The sequence below is a fragment of the Leiobunum rupestre genome, chromosome 1 (genome assembly GCF_980474605.1).
Source record: "Leiobunum rupestre chromosome 1, qqLeiRupe1.1.hap1, whole genome shotgun sequence".
NCBI lineage: Eukaryota > Metazoa > Arthropoda > Arachnida > Opiliones > Sclerosomatidae > Leiobunum > Leiobunum rupestre.
The window spans coordinates 17,770,401-17,787,536 of record NC_143384.1 but is presented as its reverse complement, the minus strand read 5'-3'; the positions used below and the strand labels follow the sequence as shown (position 1 = coordinate 17,787,536).

At 36.1% G+C, this 17,136-nt stretch overlaps 2 protein-coding genes across 2 annotated transcripts in view; one reads left to right on the top strand and one right to left on the bottom strand.

Annotated features, from left to right (window-relative positions):
• Positions 1–324: 324 nt before the first annotated feature.
• On the top strand, positions 325–3,048 carry LOC149961226 (uncharacterized). The gene is made up of 8 exons (XM_090159626.1): positions 325–675; positions 737–1,149; positions 1,219–1,700; positions 1,764–1,840; positions 1,916–2,102; positions 2,172–2,598; positions 2,659–2,804; positions 2,867–3,048. Exons 1-8 carry the CDS (start codon positions 325–327, stop codon positions 3,046–3,048), a joined length of 2,265 nt encoding a protein of 754 aa, XP_090015752.1.
• Positions 3,049–7,779: 4,731 nt separating this feature from the next.
• Positions 7,780–17,136, bottom strand: part of LOC149961225 (protein Wnt-16-like) — a 72,772-nt gene continuing 63,415 nt past the window's right edge. The window contains exons 4-5 of the mRNA XM_090170313.1: positions 9,218–9,678; positions 7,780–9,037 (exon numbers count right to left, since the gene is read on the bottom strand). Coding sequence (XP_090026439.1) covers positions 9,028–9,037; positions 9,218–9,678 — 471 coding nt within the window. The 3' untranslated portion in view covers positions 7,780–9,027. The remainder of the gene's footprint in view (positions 9,038–9,217; positions 9,679–17,136) is intronic.

Genomic DNA, 17,136 nt, shown 5'->3' with positions numbered 1-17,136 from the left:
AACTCAATATTCATATTACCATATTTTACAATCGAAATATTAGTTAACCTATAGCTATTGTTTAAAGGTTACATTTAAGAAAGACGTACTTTGCCGCAATACACGCTTCTATCTCTGGCGTCCCCCAAAACGGGCGAAAAGGGGGGAAAAACGGCGCTTGGTGCGCTGACGTCAAAAATGGGAATTCCTCTCTCTATCAGGCTCCGTCACAGAGATCGTCTACGGTACTTCCGCGCTTTAGCCTTTTAGGGCCTTACTTTGAGTTAACCCTTGCCTAATTTTTATTGTTATTTTTTAATATTCTAATACTTAAATTAAATAAGTATGGTGGTTTACTGCAGTGCGTACGGTTGTAATTCGGCTTATAGCAAGGGAAAGAATAGTTTTTTCAAGTTTCCTCTGGATAACCCATCGCTATTAAAAATATGGGTGTCTAAAGTAAAAAGAAAGAACTTTAAACCCACGAAGCACTCGAGATTATGTCAAAAACATTTCGAAACTAGTTGTTTTGAAACAAATACAAACGCCGAATTTCTTCAAAGTCTTGGTGTTGAAAGCACTTTTTGGCCTAAACGGATGTTAGTTAAAGGAGCAATTCCGAATATCTTTGCATACCAAAAAGAAAAGGAAACCAAACGTCCAAGGAGTCTTATATCAAAAAGGCAAAAGAAACTAGTAAGAATTATCCAGGGTTATATTATATTAAAAGATTTAAAAACGTTGTTCAATAATTTAGGAAATAGAAAACATTCTGGGTGAAGCTGAGACCGAGGCTAATACAATTGGAGTGGTGTCAAATGCAGAGATGTCAGTTGAGGAAGTTGTAACTTTGAACCCTACTCCAAATCCTATATCAATCCAGACTGATATGCAAGATGCTTTTACTATGATGGATCTACAGTTCAAATCCAGAAAAGTACAAACGGTTAAGATTAATAAGCATTTCCGTTCAAAAAGTACGCAAACTATCGAGAAAAGTCAATCTGAAAACAAGCTACCTATGCCAGAGGAATTGAAGCCCTCTTGCAGTTGTCAATCTAAGGATTATGCTGATTCTAGTACTCAATACTACTCAAGTGATATTAAAAATGAAGATTGCAACCCAGATGACCTTAATACCTCATTTTACGAACCCTCTTCGGAATCAGAGTAATGGAAAATATTTTTATATCTCCTTTCATTTAAATGTGTCTTAAACAATGCTTTATTTAAAAACAGGAGTGATTCTGACTTTGATATTGAGGAAGAGTTACCCGAAGGTCCGGCTGGAGGAAAAAAGTTCATAGTGTTTATGTGTAACCTCATGCAACTCTTCACATTCTGTCGACACTGCTTTGGGGCAACTGCTGCGAAAATTAAATATATTAAGGGGTCAATGGTGTGCATCGAATCTCTTTGTGTGAATGGACACTCTCAATGCTGGTATAGTCAACCTCTCGATGGAAAACTGCCCATTGGAAATTTGTTATTAGCAGCTGGCATGTTGTTTAACGGAAACCATCCGACTAATATCATTCGAATGCTCAAAACATTAAACATTCAATGCCTTTCATTGTCAACCTACTATTTAATCCAGAAATATTATTTATATCCGTCTATAATGGAGGTGTGGAAGAAGGAAGAAGCTGATAACATTGCAGAGTGTTTAACATTGGAGGGTGACGTTAATTTCGGAGGCGATTCAAGATGCGACAGCCCGGGTATTAATTTTTAAACGTGATTAAGTGCCTCTCTGAAATACAAACAAAAAAATATCCATTCAGGTCATAATGCAAAATTTGGGAGTTATTCTATCATGAACCTAAAAACAAATAAAATTGTCACTTTTCAATTAGTCCAGGTAACAATATACTCATTTTGAACTTACCCTCACTGCTATAAGACTATTTATAATTTCGTATCGTTCTTTTTATAGTCAAATGAAGTTGCCAACTCCAACGCAATGGAATTTGAAGGGTTGAAGAGATGCTTGAAAGTTATTGAATCTCGTGGGGTGAAAATAACAAGGTTGATAACAGACCGGCATCTACAAATTACCAAGTACATGAGGGAAACGAGATACGACATAGTCCACGAATTTGATCCTTGGCATGTTTCTAAAAGTAATAGGTCTTAATTTATATTCTAATATTATAATTGAAATAGTTAACTTGAACTATTGGTTTTTCCAGGTCTGAAGAAAAAGCTAGCTGCTGCGAGTAGAATCAAGGATTGTGCCGTAATAGCAGACTGGATCCAAAGTATAACCAACCATCTGTATTTCTGCGCTGCGAGTAACACTAAAGAGGAGAAACGAGATAAATGGCTCAGTCTTCCAAATCACATTTCAAATTTACATAAAAATCACCCAGGGAGCTCATTTAAAAAATGTTTGCATGGACTTTTGGATAAAAAAACAGAAAGAAAAAAAACTTGGATAAGACAGGGAACCTTGGCTCACCTTCAAGTTGCAAAAATTGTTGAAGGGAAAAGGCTATTGAAAGACGTTGAATTAACTTCCGGATATGGAGGGACAAGTTCGCTTGAGGGGTACCACGCTACTTTGTTGTCCAATGCCCCTAAAAATACACATTTTTTTTACGAAGGAATGCAATCGAGGTCAGTATAAAATTTTGATATGTATTATAAATCGATTTACTATTCACTTCATTTAAATAGGCTAGCTTTATCCGCTCTCCATCACAATGAAAATTGTCAAAAAGATATAAAGAAATTTGGTGACGTAGACCAGTGTACATATCGATTCTCCAAAGCCAATAAAGGAAAACCTACTTTGGTATTTCGAAAGGAGGATTCTACCTATGGTGAGATTATTAAATTTATTTGTGATATTTTGAGAAAAAAATTAAAATATTTTTAATTTTAGGTTATGTCGAAACGCTATACCAAAAGGTTCTAGAAATGAGAAAGATTTATCCCACTTACGAAGAAGCTAATAAGTCTTTGGGAAAAGATATTGTACCACCTCCCCTTTCATATTCATATGATCACCCACCTAAAGAACAATTACTTACAAAATTTACAAGCAGATTTTGCCAAAAAAAGTAGTTTGATGATTCTTTAACAGTCTGACTGATTAAAAAATTCTAATTTTATTTTAAATTTGTAAAAAGTTTTAAAAATGACAACCCTTGTAAATTATTTTAAAAATGAGACTAGTTTATTAAACTCCTGGAGCATTTACTTTTTCATGACAAATATAACGGAACATTTTCTAAAGAATTTGACTAAATCTCTTATCACTAAAATTTAAACATGTAGATATCCTTGGTAAGTGTCATCTGGTGAGGGAAATCTTGCACGAATGCGAGAGATAACACATGATGGAATCACTACTCTCAATCGCTCACCCAGATTTTTGTAAATCATGCCAACAAATTGCCTGTAGGCTGTATATCTGAATCGTCTAAAAACAAAAATAATAATGAAATAATTTTTATAATATAATAATGAAAACCAAACTTATACATTGACAAATTATTTGTCAATGGTTATACATACGCATTTGGATCATTGTTAGGTAACCCAAGCCTTCTTATAAAGTTCCGGGCATATAATCGGTACGCTGTGTTTAAAACATAAATGTTTAGGCACACTGCCTCAAATCCAGGGTGCAGAGTAATGCACGAGACTTCTTCCATTTTATTTCTAACTTCTCTCTGCTCTACACAGCATGTACACTGATCCTCCGTTGCCATAGCTTTACAATTTGTACATCTACACCTAATTGGCATTCATTTAAAATTAATCACATGGTTGAAACCAATTAAATAATTGAAAATAAATACACTCACCAGGTATTCACTTCTGCATCTAAGCGGTGGCCATAATCATCTGAATCATCAGAATCATTTGATTCATTATAACTATAATTTTCCGATATATCAGACTCACCAGAACTACTACTATTTCTTTCTGGCTCAAATCTATATGGTTCTATTTGTTGCATCGCTAAAATTTAAAATTAAATCACTCGAAATTTAGGACTACCGACCACGAAGTTTAAATTGCCGCTTAGGAAGTTTCCCGCCTGTGACGTCGGCCTTAATAAAAACACGTGACCACTAGCGTTTTCCCGTTTTGGAGTGAATCGCGTCGTCTGCTTAAATATCCCCTTTCTAATGCGAATTAAAAATTAATTACGGTCACAAAATAATAAATGAACTGTTTTTAGGATATATTATACTCTAAGCTTCACGAAAAAATAGGTTTTTATTTTTATTAAATGTAACCTTTAAAGTTTTATCAAGAATGTATTTATTTATACTCCGGGAGAATGAATATGTCGAGATTATTTTTAGCGTTTCTCCAATTCCACCCGTTGGGGCCCCCGGTATGATCCTCCGCTTTAATAAAATCAAATAATACTGCAATCTCATTGGTTCTTAAAAATTACGTTTTTCGACGTGATTAACGCGGCTGTGATGACGCAAAGAAGAAGACCGCATTCTCCCCCCCCCCTAGCTGGACGGGGTTAGGGCCTCAACGTGTCCGTCGATAGTCTCGACATATTCATTCTCCCTAAGTATAAATAAATCCATTTTTTGGCTTGAAAAAATAGCTTTTGGCCCAAAAAGTTGAAACGCAAAATAACGCCAACTGTTTGCGTTTGAATTTTCGTCGCCATCTTAGGGGCTGCCGCCAGCGCCCGTAACCCCGTATGAGCGATTTGCGAACTAGCGTAACTTTTTAGGCTTAGGTCTCTTATAACTGGATAGCGCCGCGCGTGCAAATTAAAAAAATCTTTCGCATCTACAGCAGCGCGCACTGTTTTTTTTTATCAATTTTAATGGAGCCGGGAGTGTCTCTCACCGGTTTCTCACCAGGTGTCGTGGCGGTCGCGCGCTTTTCAATTTCTCGAAAAAAATTTATTTTATTAAAAATTAACCACTTAATATTTTTTAGTGCGGTTTTCGTCATAAATTTTAGTTTTTAATGGGCTATAAGGCTATTTAACTGGTTAAAGCTTGACCGTTCCCCTTTAATAGTTATAGCACCATCTTCCAACCAAAAGTCCAAAAATGACACGTGACTTCAACTCCACCTTACTCTAGGGCTATCTACATTATTAGGCCTAATCTACCACGTTCTTTTTTCCACATACCAATTTTTGTCACCGATAGATGGCACTATTACGTAGCGCATCCGTAAAATATGGGTCTTCTGCTAGCTCCCTCTTCCATGTTCTTCCCACAGGCCCGTGTGCAGCGTATATATATATATTTCATATATCTATGATTGAAACTCGCTTATTATGTTACAAATGATCTGAAACTGTCTATTAGAAGGATGTAGAAACCTCACAACGAAAATAACCACCTAGCTTCGACTTGTTCATGTTTCGAAATCTAGATGGCGCTTTCGCAATCAACAAAAAAATCCTCGTTCAAAAAATTAAATACAATCGCTGCCAACTCGAAATTTACAACCGCCCAAAGTACAAAAAACACTCATCGTAAAACAAACCCAAAAGTATAAAGCAAAAATTCCGGGGGAAAAATCCAAACTTAACGCGAAAAAGGGAATAAATAAAAGATGGCGAACTTTGTTGCCAAAAAACTTTAACGATGACAAGGGTTAACTCGGGCGCATGAATTTTCTCCCATCTGCCTCTCTGGCTGGGGCCGCGAAAAGCGAGTTATACTCGGAAGACGACAAACTCTAGAGTAGACAAACATTAAGTTAAAGAGCAAACACACAAACTTTTACTTATCTTTGGCCCAATAGACTTGGCGCTAGGCCTTGGCATTAACGGGGATGATAGAGAGTACATCAAAAGTCTTTTTTTTTATTTATCTCGGCTGGATTCCCCCGAGAATGGTAATATAAGATTAAATAAGACGAGCAGGAAAGGCGGACTACTAGGAACTAGGAAAAGTAATAATTTGTCCTAGTTTTTATTTCTCTTTTCCTATATATATACGCCGTATAATATAGTACAGTAACTCGCGATAGAGCGCGTTTCCGATTCTAGGGGGCGCTCCTGATAAATGTAGACGGCGGAGGAGAGAAGTATAGCGGAAGTAACTTTCTCCTGATGTTACTTGCCATTGTCCCCGGGACCAGGCGAACAAGTGGAGCGGAAGTTACGCCAAAGTCGGACTGTCCAAAAGGGGGAAGTACGAAACGAGAGAGGGGGGGGGGGGAGAGAGAGAGAGAGACTCTGACTGACCGAAGCGCACCCTAGCGTTAAGACGTTGAGTATATCACGACCCGATGGATAGCCCGGCCGTTGCGAAGGCCTGCCTAGAAATAAGGGTGGCTCCCGTCGCTTTTACCGCTAAAGGACTTGATCAGGGTTGGGGTGGAGACGCTCGCTGTTACTTACAACTCGGTAACCTAGACGTTCTTGTATAAAGGATAGAACGGCCACTTAATTTAGGAGGGAAAGCGGGTCATCTCGGAGGTCGACGTTCAAAATCACCAAATTGATAGCTGAAGAACATTTCAATCCTAAAAGGGCCTTTCGCGCTTCGGAGCTTTGATAACTAGAATCCCTTCGTCGACGACTGACAGCTGGAGAATGAGATTTAAAAGACCCGATAGACACTCCCGCCATCGTACGTTCGTTTTGGCAAACTGAAAATGATAGTGCTTCGCGTAACTTACTGTTTGTAGGCTGGTTGTCAAACAGCGGGTCTTTGTGAGAAATACGAGTTTCAAATTACAAAATACGTACCTTCTCAAACGAAAGCTACGCCATCTTTTGGTTGCGGTCGTAAACTAAATTAGTAGCCAGTAGCTTAAGGATTTATTTGGTAATTAATAACGCGTAATAAAAGATTAAAATTTCCATTTTATTATAATTTTCCACTGTTTTGCGTGTCCTGTATGGAAACGGATTTTGGACGATATTCCATACATTTTTTGCTCGAATTTCTTTATTTAACACCAAAACATTTACATTACATTAAAGAACAGTTTGACAAAAACCTTTTGACGTAAAAGAACGATTAATGCATATCGTCTGCTTCCCCAATGCTATTCATCAGCTTACCAAATCCGCCGCTTGGAAGAAATAGGAATAGTGGCATTTTTCTCTAATTTGAATAAAGCAGACGCTAGATCGTAATAGTGGACTCGCAGTGCCATCTAGACTCGTTTCGGTCACGAATAAAATATTAAAACCGTTTAAATTTTCAATAGGCCTTAGTATCAAGCAAGCCGTTGTTAACTGGAAGTTCACACACAGCGCCAACTTCGCTTGCGGCGTACGTTCGAACTTCATAATTGGATCAACAAGGCGTATATAGTATGTACCAGAAATAGTTTACTAACACGCTGTATTAATTATTTCTTACCGTAACAAGCGTCAGTTACTACTTAGCTTTGATAAACCTGGTGGCAGCTTGGATTAATAATAGTCCTATTATTAATCCAAGGTGGCAGAAATGTTAAATTTTTTACTCCCTTTAATATCGTAATATATGATATTTATTTTGTTCGCCCTAATATTTACCTCCTAGCTTTTGATAAGCCTGGTGGCAGAAATGTGAATTTAGCTGATATGTCATAAAAATATGGAACTTTATACTCCCTTTAAAATATATATTTGATAATTGTTTTGTTAGCCAAAATGGAGATATGGAACTTTATACTCCCTTTAAAATCGTAGCATAATGATAATGGTTTTGTTCGCACTGACTTTTACCCCAGCTTTCGAAAAGCCTGGTGACAGAAATTTTCAATTCGGCGATTCATCTAAAACAATATTGAACTTTAAACTCCCTTTAAAGTTTAAGTATATGAAAATTAATTTGTTCGCACGGAACCTTTCAATGATAAAAAATTATTTTAATACAATAGTAAATACCACTGGTACATCTCTTCGTTTTGATGCGGGGTAAAGGGGGGGCCAATAAATTATGGTTTTGTCAAATACTACCTGTACAGAAAAAAAATCAACGACTCTAAACGCGGAATTATTCATTAGCGGCTTATATTATAATATTTTAAATCGGCTTTAATATTAATGAAAGATAATTGTAAATTATAATTAAAAGAGATGGGGCACACCTTCACATATTATCATAATTAGGTTGTATTTCAAATACTTTTGCGATATATATTTACACATCTATACAATTATTTTTTATTGTTTTGTTTTCCAGAGTAAAAAAATCTACACCATTCATTTTTTAAAGGACTGTTGGATTTAATTAAAGATAATTTTAAATTCCAATATATCCCAAACTGTGAATTGGATAGCTTTGGTAATTCTAGATCAATTACGATCATGTTTTTATTTTTTTTTAAACTATGAATAAATGCTTAGCATACTTTACAATTTATTATTTAATCGTAATTTAAATTAATCTTAAATAAATGCAAAAAATATTTAGAGATATTAAATGGTGTAGGGACAGATAAAGCCAAAAAATAAACTAAACTAAAAATTATGGTTAAGAGGTAGATTTTAAATTAAAAAATAGGTCTAATTTTTTATCGTTATACTACAACAAAAATATGTTTTAGTTTTTAATAATTGTTTTTAATATATTTATCAAAAAAAGGGGGCGTAGATTATTTGTTCGTGATTTACGTCATGGTTACGTCACGACATTGTTGACTAAGTTTTAAAAATTAAAAAGACTAATATTAAAAAGAGTTTCATCATTAGCCTAGTTTATATATATAAATATATATATAGCATTAATAATTACGTCATGGCGTAATGACGTAAACAATACGGATCGTTTCACATCCGTTATGACGTCAAGAAAAATGCTTACGTCACTGTGGGTAAAAAGCGGGTTTTTTTTCCCAGTTATTTCATCCAAAAAAACAACGTGGTTGTCGTGATTAACAGTACTTAAAAATAATGGCATACTATTAAAACAAAATTAACATATGTCACAATTCGAGTATTGTTGAAATGGTGTTTTTTTTTGGCGCGCGCGCAGTCAAGCAGCAACTATTAAAATCACACCAAAAAGTTCGTGTGTAGGTTTTCGGGCTTTTTTTCTCCAATCAGTCTCAAGCCTCCTCCATTTTGAACCGCGTAAGGACGCGCGTATTTAGCGCCATCTACGCGTAGCTATATTTTTTTTTAAAAAAAGAGGGTGGGAGGGGGGAGAAAATATAAATTAAAAACTATAAAATAACTATAGTTAATTGGATGGGATTAAAAATGGGTGGGTGGGTGGGGGGAAAGTTTTAAAGCGTCGTCATGGTAACTAAAAGCATTCTCTCTCAGGCGCGCGCGCGCGCGACTCACTTGCAAGTGTATATTTCCACCCACGTTTCGCAGACTTTGCACGTGACGTAGCAACACCAGTGAAATTTGCACTGACACCTCTCGACGTGTTTGATGACGCGCGTGTTGTATCCGCGTCCGCAACAGAGCAGGTTGCACGACTCGGGTCCCGTGGCCGTTTTGTTGCACTGCCGGCCCGAGGTGCCCAGGATGCCGTTGGCCGGGTCCTCGACGCAGTAGTTGGGCGACTTGTGGATGTGCACCAGGTCCTCCTTGCGGATGTAAGAGCGACGTTTGAAGTTGCCACGCCTTCGCAGGCGTTTCTTGATTTTCTTGGACATTTGCACCGAGCTTTCGTATTTACTTTTGAGCAGACCGCCCACCTGGCTGAAAGGAGGCAAAGTGCGCCAACAGGTGCGCAGTTCGCACGACCCCGAGACCCCGTGACAGCGACATTTCAGTTCCATCCCTCTTTGCACAGCCTGCGAAAACAAACAAGATGTCACGGACAGTTAAGTACACACAATCTTCCCGATTTACTAACTATATTTCAAATATTAAATTTAAATTTGAACAAATTTACAATAATATTGTACATTTACTTAATCTACCCAAGAGGAATTTTACCGAAAATGAATTTTTCGAGTTACCTGGTTTTTGGAAATAGAGTACCGAAACGTGAACACGTTTAATTTAAATTAATTTTTAGACAAACCGAATTTTTCGAGTTACCTAGTTTTGGAAATAAGGTAGCGAAAAGCGAGCACGTTTAATTTAAATTAATTTTTAGAGAAACCGAATTTTTCGAGTTACCGGATTTTGGAAATAAGGTAGCGAAACGCGAAAGCAAATGTTTTTTGAAGTTAGGTGGCCCCTGTATCAATTGGTAAGAAATTCAAATTTGACAATAACGGCTTGCCACCAGCCTCCTACGCATTGTAACCGAGGGGCTGATCACTCCGCGTAGTCGGTGTACAGAGCCGTACATTTGACTGTACTAATGGGACTACGCGTAATCTTTGAAATCCCTGCCTTTGGCAGTGGTAATCTAAGCGTAATCCGGTGTACAGACTTTCTAAGAGTGGTTAGCCCCTCGATTGTAACCGGGTCACCTGATTTAAAGGCGGTAAAAGTAGCTAGATGACTTTGTTCTATACGGTGGTGCTTAGCTTAGCTGATTATTATTATAATTGCTTAATCTAAAACAATCACTGTTGATGAACGTAATGTAATTGTACCTTTACATATTTAAACTTATTTATGTTCAACCGAAAATATGATTTTTATAATTAAAGGGGAACGGCCAAGCTTTTCCAAATATGGCCTTATTTCCATGTCAAACGATTAACAAGACGTTCTATATACTAACACGTACTTATTTTTGTCTTGAAAAAATAGCTTTTGGGCCAAAAGGTGTTTGGGTTTGAATTTTCGCCGCCATCTTAGGGGCTGCCGCCAGCGCCCCTAACCCCGTATGAGCGATTTGCGAACTATCCTAACTTTTAAAATCGCGCAAATTAGGCTTAGGTCTCTTATAACTGGAACGCGCCGCTCGTGCAAAACAAATTTTTCGCGTCTTCAGCAGCGCGCGCTTTTATGTTGTTTGTCCGTCTCACCGACTTCTCACCAGGTGTCGCGGCGGACGCGCGCTTTTCGATTTCCCGAAATTTCTTTATTATATTAAAAATTAACCACTCAATATTATTTGATGCGGTTTTCGTCATAAATTTTAGTTTTTAATGGACTATAGGGCTATCTAACTGGCTAAAGCTTGACCGTTCCCATTTAACGATTAAAATTTGACGCTAAGGCTCGGTCCTAAGACGGTGAACGTGTTAAATTCGAGAGACCAGCACTTGAAAATTCACGCCATGTTCCGTTGAAAATATACAGCAGTTATTGAGTTCCCATTCGTTGTAATTCTCAACCAATAGGAGCTGCCGATTACGACAACTTACCATTCGGGTACTACACTAGAACCTCCACTATAAGTTTCTAACCAATACGGGGATGAGAAGGGGCGAAAAGAGTCTTTCACAGGGGTAACTCCATTAAAGGTACGTTTTTAAAATACGCGAAAGCTTACTAGAGGGGGTCATTGCATTTTTAATTGATCTAATAAACAGTTAATATTTTATTTTTTGACCTTTTTATGTCAAATTTTTCAAGAGTTGAAACCATTTTTAGCGTTGCTCTAATCTACCTCATGCTCTAAAGTTTTACCACCCTTTCCCGTTGTTTTCACAGAAAAACGACTTTGCACACGCACAAAATTTACCAGATTATACCGCCGCGAGCGCTGCCGGTAAACGGGAAAACGGAGCACCTTTTATTGAGACGCATTGGGCTCGACCAATCAGCGAGCGTTGTGCCGTCACATAGTAGACGCAAAAATTCGTAAGCCTACTTAAGTTTTTAAGACTTTCAAATTCGCTCTTTATATCAGGTGACAGCGTAACGCTCGCTGATTGGTCAAGCTCAAAGTGCTTAAAAAAAACTGGGAAAATTAAGTAGAGATATTGTTTTCTACATCTTCTCGTTTGACGACAGCGCTCGCGGCGGTAAAATGTGGCAAATTTTGTCCGTGTGTACAGTCGTTTAGAGAAAACAAGGAAAACACTGCTCGTGTGAACCAGCCTTAACAGTATGTTTGCTCTTAAAAATTAATAATAATTTATTCAATTATCACCCAAAAATTAGCGCCATCTAGTGTCAATATACTACGTAAATTTGGGATGACTATGTAATCGGCTATGAATCAAAAGGTTGTTGAACGTAGTGTTAAAGATCTGCGCAAGTAGTCGAAAACAGACGAATTTTCGCTACAAACTACTCCAGAATAAATATTTAAAATGTCTAAACTCACACGTTCTTAGTTACCTCATTTCCTTCATGATGATACCAAAAAGTATCATTTCAAAAGTTGGCATAAACTCAACCAGCAAGGAGTAGAAAATCATGGACAGTATTAAAAGGGTGATAAAAAAAACGGAAGTGTTATGCCACTTCCGGTAGCGTGAGATAAAACCGAGGATAAAACCCAGTGAACCACGCGTATCACCCCCGAGTTCACCTTCCCAAAAATTCTATTAAAATAGAACCCTATTGAAAATCACACCTCAACCAAAGCGTAATCCGGGAAAGCCCTCCCTCCCAGGGGTATTCAATAAAACGCCTCTTTTTTTATCTTCCAAAAATTTACGCCGTTCCATCGTCTCCTCCTGGAAGGCGAGCTTCACCGTCCGTCATAATAAAACTAGATTATATTTTTGGGGATTGGGTGGGCCTACTTTCTCTCTGAGCTATCGAAGCGCGAAAAGAGCACCGCCCGATACAATGGCGCCCAAAGAGAATTTCGACTTTTCGCCTCGTTGTATATTTTTAATTAAGATAAGGCCAAAACTAGTTCCACCAAAAGGGGGAAAATGAAATGACAAGAGCGACGCACCGTGGCGGAAATAGGAAGCTTCCTACTCTCAGTTTCCTCTTTGACTTTGATTGTTCCGGCCAAAAATTCGAAGTGCGGGATGGGCTTGTACCTGCGAGTAGGTAAGATTCTTTCGGGGGGTTTTGGCCGAATTGGGGGAAGTCACTCGCTACACATTTTGAAAACGTGATTTCTCATTTTAGAAAATATTTCACGGATTTCCATTGATTTTTCACAATTTTTTCTATGATTTCGAGTGATTTTTAACCCTGGTTCTGCGTTTATCAGTGATTTATCAGAATTGTTCTATGATTTTCAGTTATCACAATTTTTCTATGATTTTCGGTTATTACAATTTTTCCATGATTTTTCTATGATTTCGAGTGATTTATAACAATGGTTCTGCGTTTATCAGTGATTTATCAGAATTGTTCTATGATTTTCAGTTATCACAATTTTTCTATGATTTTCGGTTATTACAATTTTTCCATGATTTTTCTATGATTTTCGGTTATTACAATTTTTCCATGATTTTTCTATGATTTTCGGTTATTACAATTTTTCCATGATTTTTCTATGATTTTCGGTTATTACAATTTTTCCATGATTTTTCTATGATTTTCAGTTATTACAATTTTTCCATGATTTTTCTGATTTTCAGTTATTACAATTTTTCCATGATTTTTCTATGATTTTCGGTTATTACAATTTTTCCATGATTTTTCTATGATTTTCGGTTATTACAACTTTTCCATGATTTTTCTATGATTTTCGGTTATTACAATTTTTCCATGATTTTTCTATGATTTTCGGTTATCATAATTATTCTATGATTTTTCTATGATTTTCAGTGATTTACCTCAACTTTCTGTGATATCTAGTGAGTTGTTGAAATATCTCAAATTACTTTTTTTAATATTCAGTTTTCTTTAATTATTACCTTGATTTGTAGGATTGATTACTTAAATTACTACCTTCTTATAAAACTCGATTTCATATTCGTAATTTATTTCCAAACGCTCGTAAATAAGCCAACTCCGTAATTAACAAAGGGGTAATAGCTCTAAATATGTTTGTAAAGTTGATTATTAATTTCACCATGTTTCCGTGATTTCCAGTGCTTTTATTAAGTGGCTTTCCATTAAAACCCACAGTTTAAGTCACTGTCTATTGGTAATTAACTTATCTGGAGCTTGAATACCAGTATACTAAACCATTTTCATATTTTATCCAACTTAAACCCATAACCATACCACTTATGCCATAACCTATTAGAAGATAGAAATTATTTACAAACGTTCTTTAGGCTTTGAAACTATAAGCTATATTTCCCGAAATATTTTCAAATTAAATAGGAAAAAATAGCAGACGACTTCCCCCTTTTCAATTCAAAGCTCGTCCAATAGGTGGCGGTAGTCTGGTATACCAAAAACTAACTTAAATACGAAACCTTTAAACAGGCAGCCAGATTTGAAAATATTGGTCCCAAAACTCCCAATGACCCTCAAAATAATTGCTCGACATAAAATCATTTATAGGGGTCGAAGGGTTACCCCCCAATTTAAATGATAATTGGTTATTGAAAATTTTGAAATATATATTTTATATATAACATCTAGTTTTTATATTTAACTCCCCAGTGTAAAATAGACTTCAAGGGGGCAAATATCACTATTTGCAAATCTGCACGCCGCTAAAAAAATCCAAGTTTTAATCTTAATTACATTACAATTCAACTAACGATTAAGGAAAAAATGTATCTGATAAAATGTTTCCAGGGAAATCTCCTCGATTTCCCCCATTTCCAGGAACGGAAAAATCAACCCTGGAAATTCGAGAAAATGAAGACAACAATGGAACTCCCACGCGAAGATGCCAGCCAATAACATCATCAAAACCTCCCACGCTGATAACTTATTTCCAAGTATTAATATGAATTCGTATAAACGGAAAACAGTTTTGGATTTATGTTTTTAAGGAGAAAACTCAATTTTTTAAACGTTAAAAGATTAGTCGGAAATTGTCGGCGGTCTGAAGACGGGGAAAAACTAATTTGTTTGAAAGTAACACCTCTGTCTGCGGTAATCGGTAGAAGTTATTCGAGGTGACAAGCAGCGTGTCTAAAATTTTAGCGAGGCACTCATTTTGAAATGAGGCGCCAGTCACAAATTAGCCATTGTTTAGCTGTCCCGAACGTATCTCAGTCTAGGAGGGGTCCCCAAAGTGGGGAAGAAAACACGTCAAAAAAAAAACAAGACAATCTAGTCATTTTTATGGCCATTGCTTTTGGTGAAAAAGAGGCGTTTTTTGAGACCCAAACCAAAAGAAAAACGGTGGAAATATTTTGGGTGTAGGCCCGGCGCGTGTGCTGCTAAGTATTTTAAGAATGGTGCGAAATAAATAATGGGTGCCTCTCAGCCTTTAAGTTACGTTTCTGGGGAATACTTCGCTGATTTGCGGGGGAGGGAGGGAAAAGGGGGTGCCTACGAACGACCACCCATGGATGTAATTAGCGGATTTGTAGAAAAGCGTGTGAATGTGAATTCTTAGAGGTGCCAAGATAGGTTTTCAGAAAAACTTCAAACATCACTTAAAATTCGTGTTGGAAATCTAATGGGACCGAAATTAGTGCAAGAATGCGATAATTATTTAGGAGTGTGAAAAATATTCTTTGACTCCATATTATTGGTCCAAAAATACAACTGATATTATTAGGAGTTCGAAAAATATTCGTCAACTCCAAATAATTCGAGCCAAACTACAACTAAGGTTATTAAGAGTTCGAAAAATATTTGTTGACTCCAAATAATTCGAGCCAAACTACAACTGAGATCAGGCCGGGACTGGCTCCTTTGGGGGCCCTCGGCTAGAGACTGAAGAGGGGCCCCCTTACCGGGTGTTGTGGGAGTATCGAATAAAAATCTAAATGCTTATTTATAGGACAACAAATAACGTTTAAAGTGTACTAGATTCTACGTGCACATTAATTTGTAAAACGCGTCTAAAGGACCTTTAGGAAAAATTTATTATAAGCAATTTTGGGCCCCTTTGAGCCGGGGGCCCTCGGTGATCGCCGACCAGCCGACCTGGCCAATCCGAGTCTGACTGAGATTATTAGGAGTTCGAAAAATATTTGTTGATTCCAAATAACTTGAGTAAAAATACAACTGAGAAGAAGTTTGATAATTATTTTGTAATTTTGTTAAAGTTTTTTAAATGGTTTTATATCTGCAACTCTGTTATTAAAGTAAGAATTTTAAAAACCATATACAGAAAATTATTTGAAAGATGGTCACCCAAAAATCTACCCAATTATTTTAATAAGTTTAATTATTCTAACCTTTAGGTAATAAAAATTTAATATTGGATTTTATCAACGATAAACAGTATTTAAAAAAAGACATTTAGTCAAATTGAGAACAAACAAACATGATATATTTTTTTCCGAATTTTAAGGGCTGAGCTTAATTGAACAATGTGTTATAATCGCCATCTGTGAGTCAATAATACCACACTATACTTACAAGAACTTATAAGAATTATCTTAAATATAATTTTAATGTTTTCATATTTAATTATATTATATTTATAGTTGAAAATTATAGCTAAAATTATTTTTAATATTTAGTATGTAATTAATATATACATATTTATATTTATAAGAAATCACTAATAATTATTACAAGAACTTATAAGAATTATCTTAAATATAATTTTAATTTTTTCATATTTAATTATATTATATTTATAGTTGAAAATTATAACTCAAATTATTTTTAATATTTAGTATGTAATTAATATATACATATTTATATTTATAAGAAATTACTAATAATTACTTAATTTACAAAATGAAATAATATAAGTTTAAAAAAAATACATTTTGGAGTTCCCTTTTAGTCAACAGAGAGAGCCACGAAAGGTTTAGTAGGCAGGGCCTTTTAAAAAACTGTAGATTTAAAATATAATGACCAATAATTATTTAATTTAACATTGACATTACTTAATATAAATTTAAAAAGTACATTTGTAGTTCCCGTTTAGTCAACAGAGGGAGCCACGAAATGTTTAAATAAGTAGTAGATCATGTCACCACAATGGAATGTTTGCTTATTCTTAGTTTCTTCGATCTGTTCTTGGTATAAATAAACATTCCCACACTTCATTTATCGTTAGAAAATGCCCATAAAGAAACAGACTGCAGCGCCTCCTGTTCGATGAAGCGAGAAACATTTTATCCACCCCATTTCTTCGAACGATTCGAACCTTTCTATTTTCTAAGAAGCCGAGACAGAGAACAACAACCGCAGACGATATCAAAGACAAATTGAAGGATTTTTTTCACACTAGCAAATTTTTCATCTGGTCAATCTAGTTTTTTTTTAGGTTACAACACGTTTTTTTTAACCCCTGTTATTATGAAGCTTAACTTCTTTTCAATAGCAATTGCCTTTCAAAGATAGACGTTCGACGCGACTTAACAAACTGATAAATCTACCGCGTACAAGCAACG

Coding starts and splice junctions, on each gene's coding strand:
- LOC149961226 (XM_090159626.1), top strand. CDS start 325: ATGGTGGTTTACTGCAGTGCGTACGGTTGTAATTCGGCTTATAGCAAG. Junction 1,150..1,218: donor GAACCCTCTTCGGAATCAGA/GTAATGGAAAAT, acceptor ATTTAAAAACAG/GAGTGATTCTGACTTTGATA. Junction 2,103..2,171: donor TCCTTGGCATGTTTCTAAAA/GTAATAGGTCTT, acceptor TGGTTTTTCCAG/GTCTGAAGAAAAAGCTAGCT.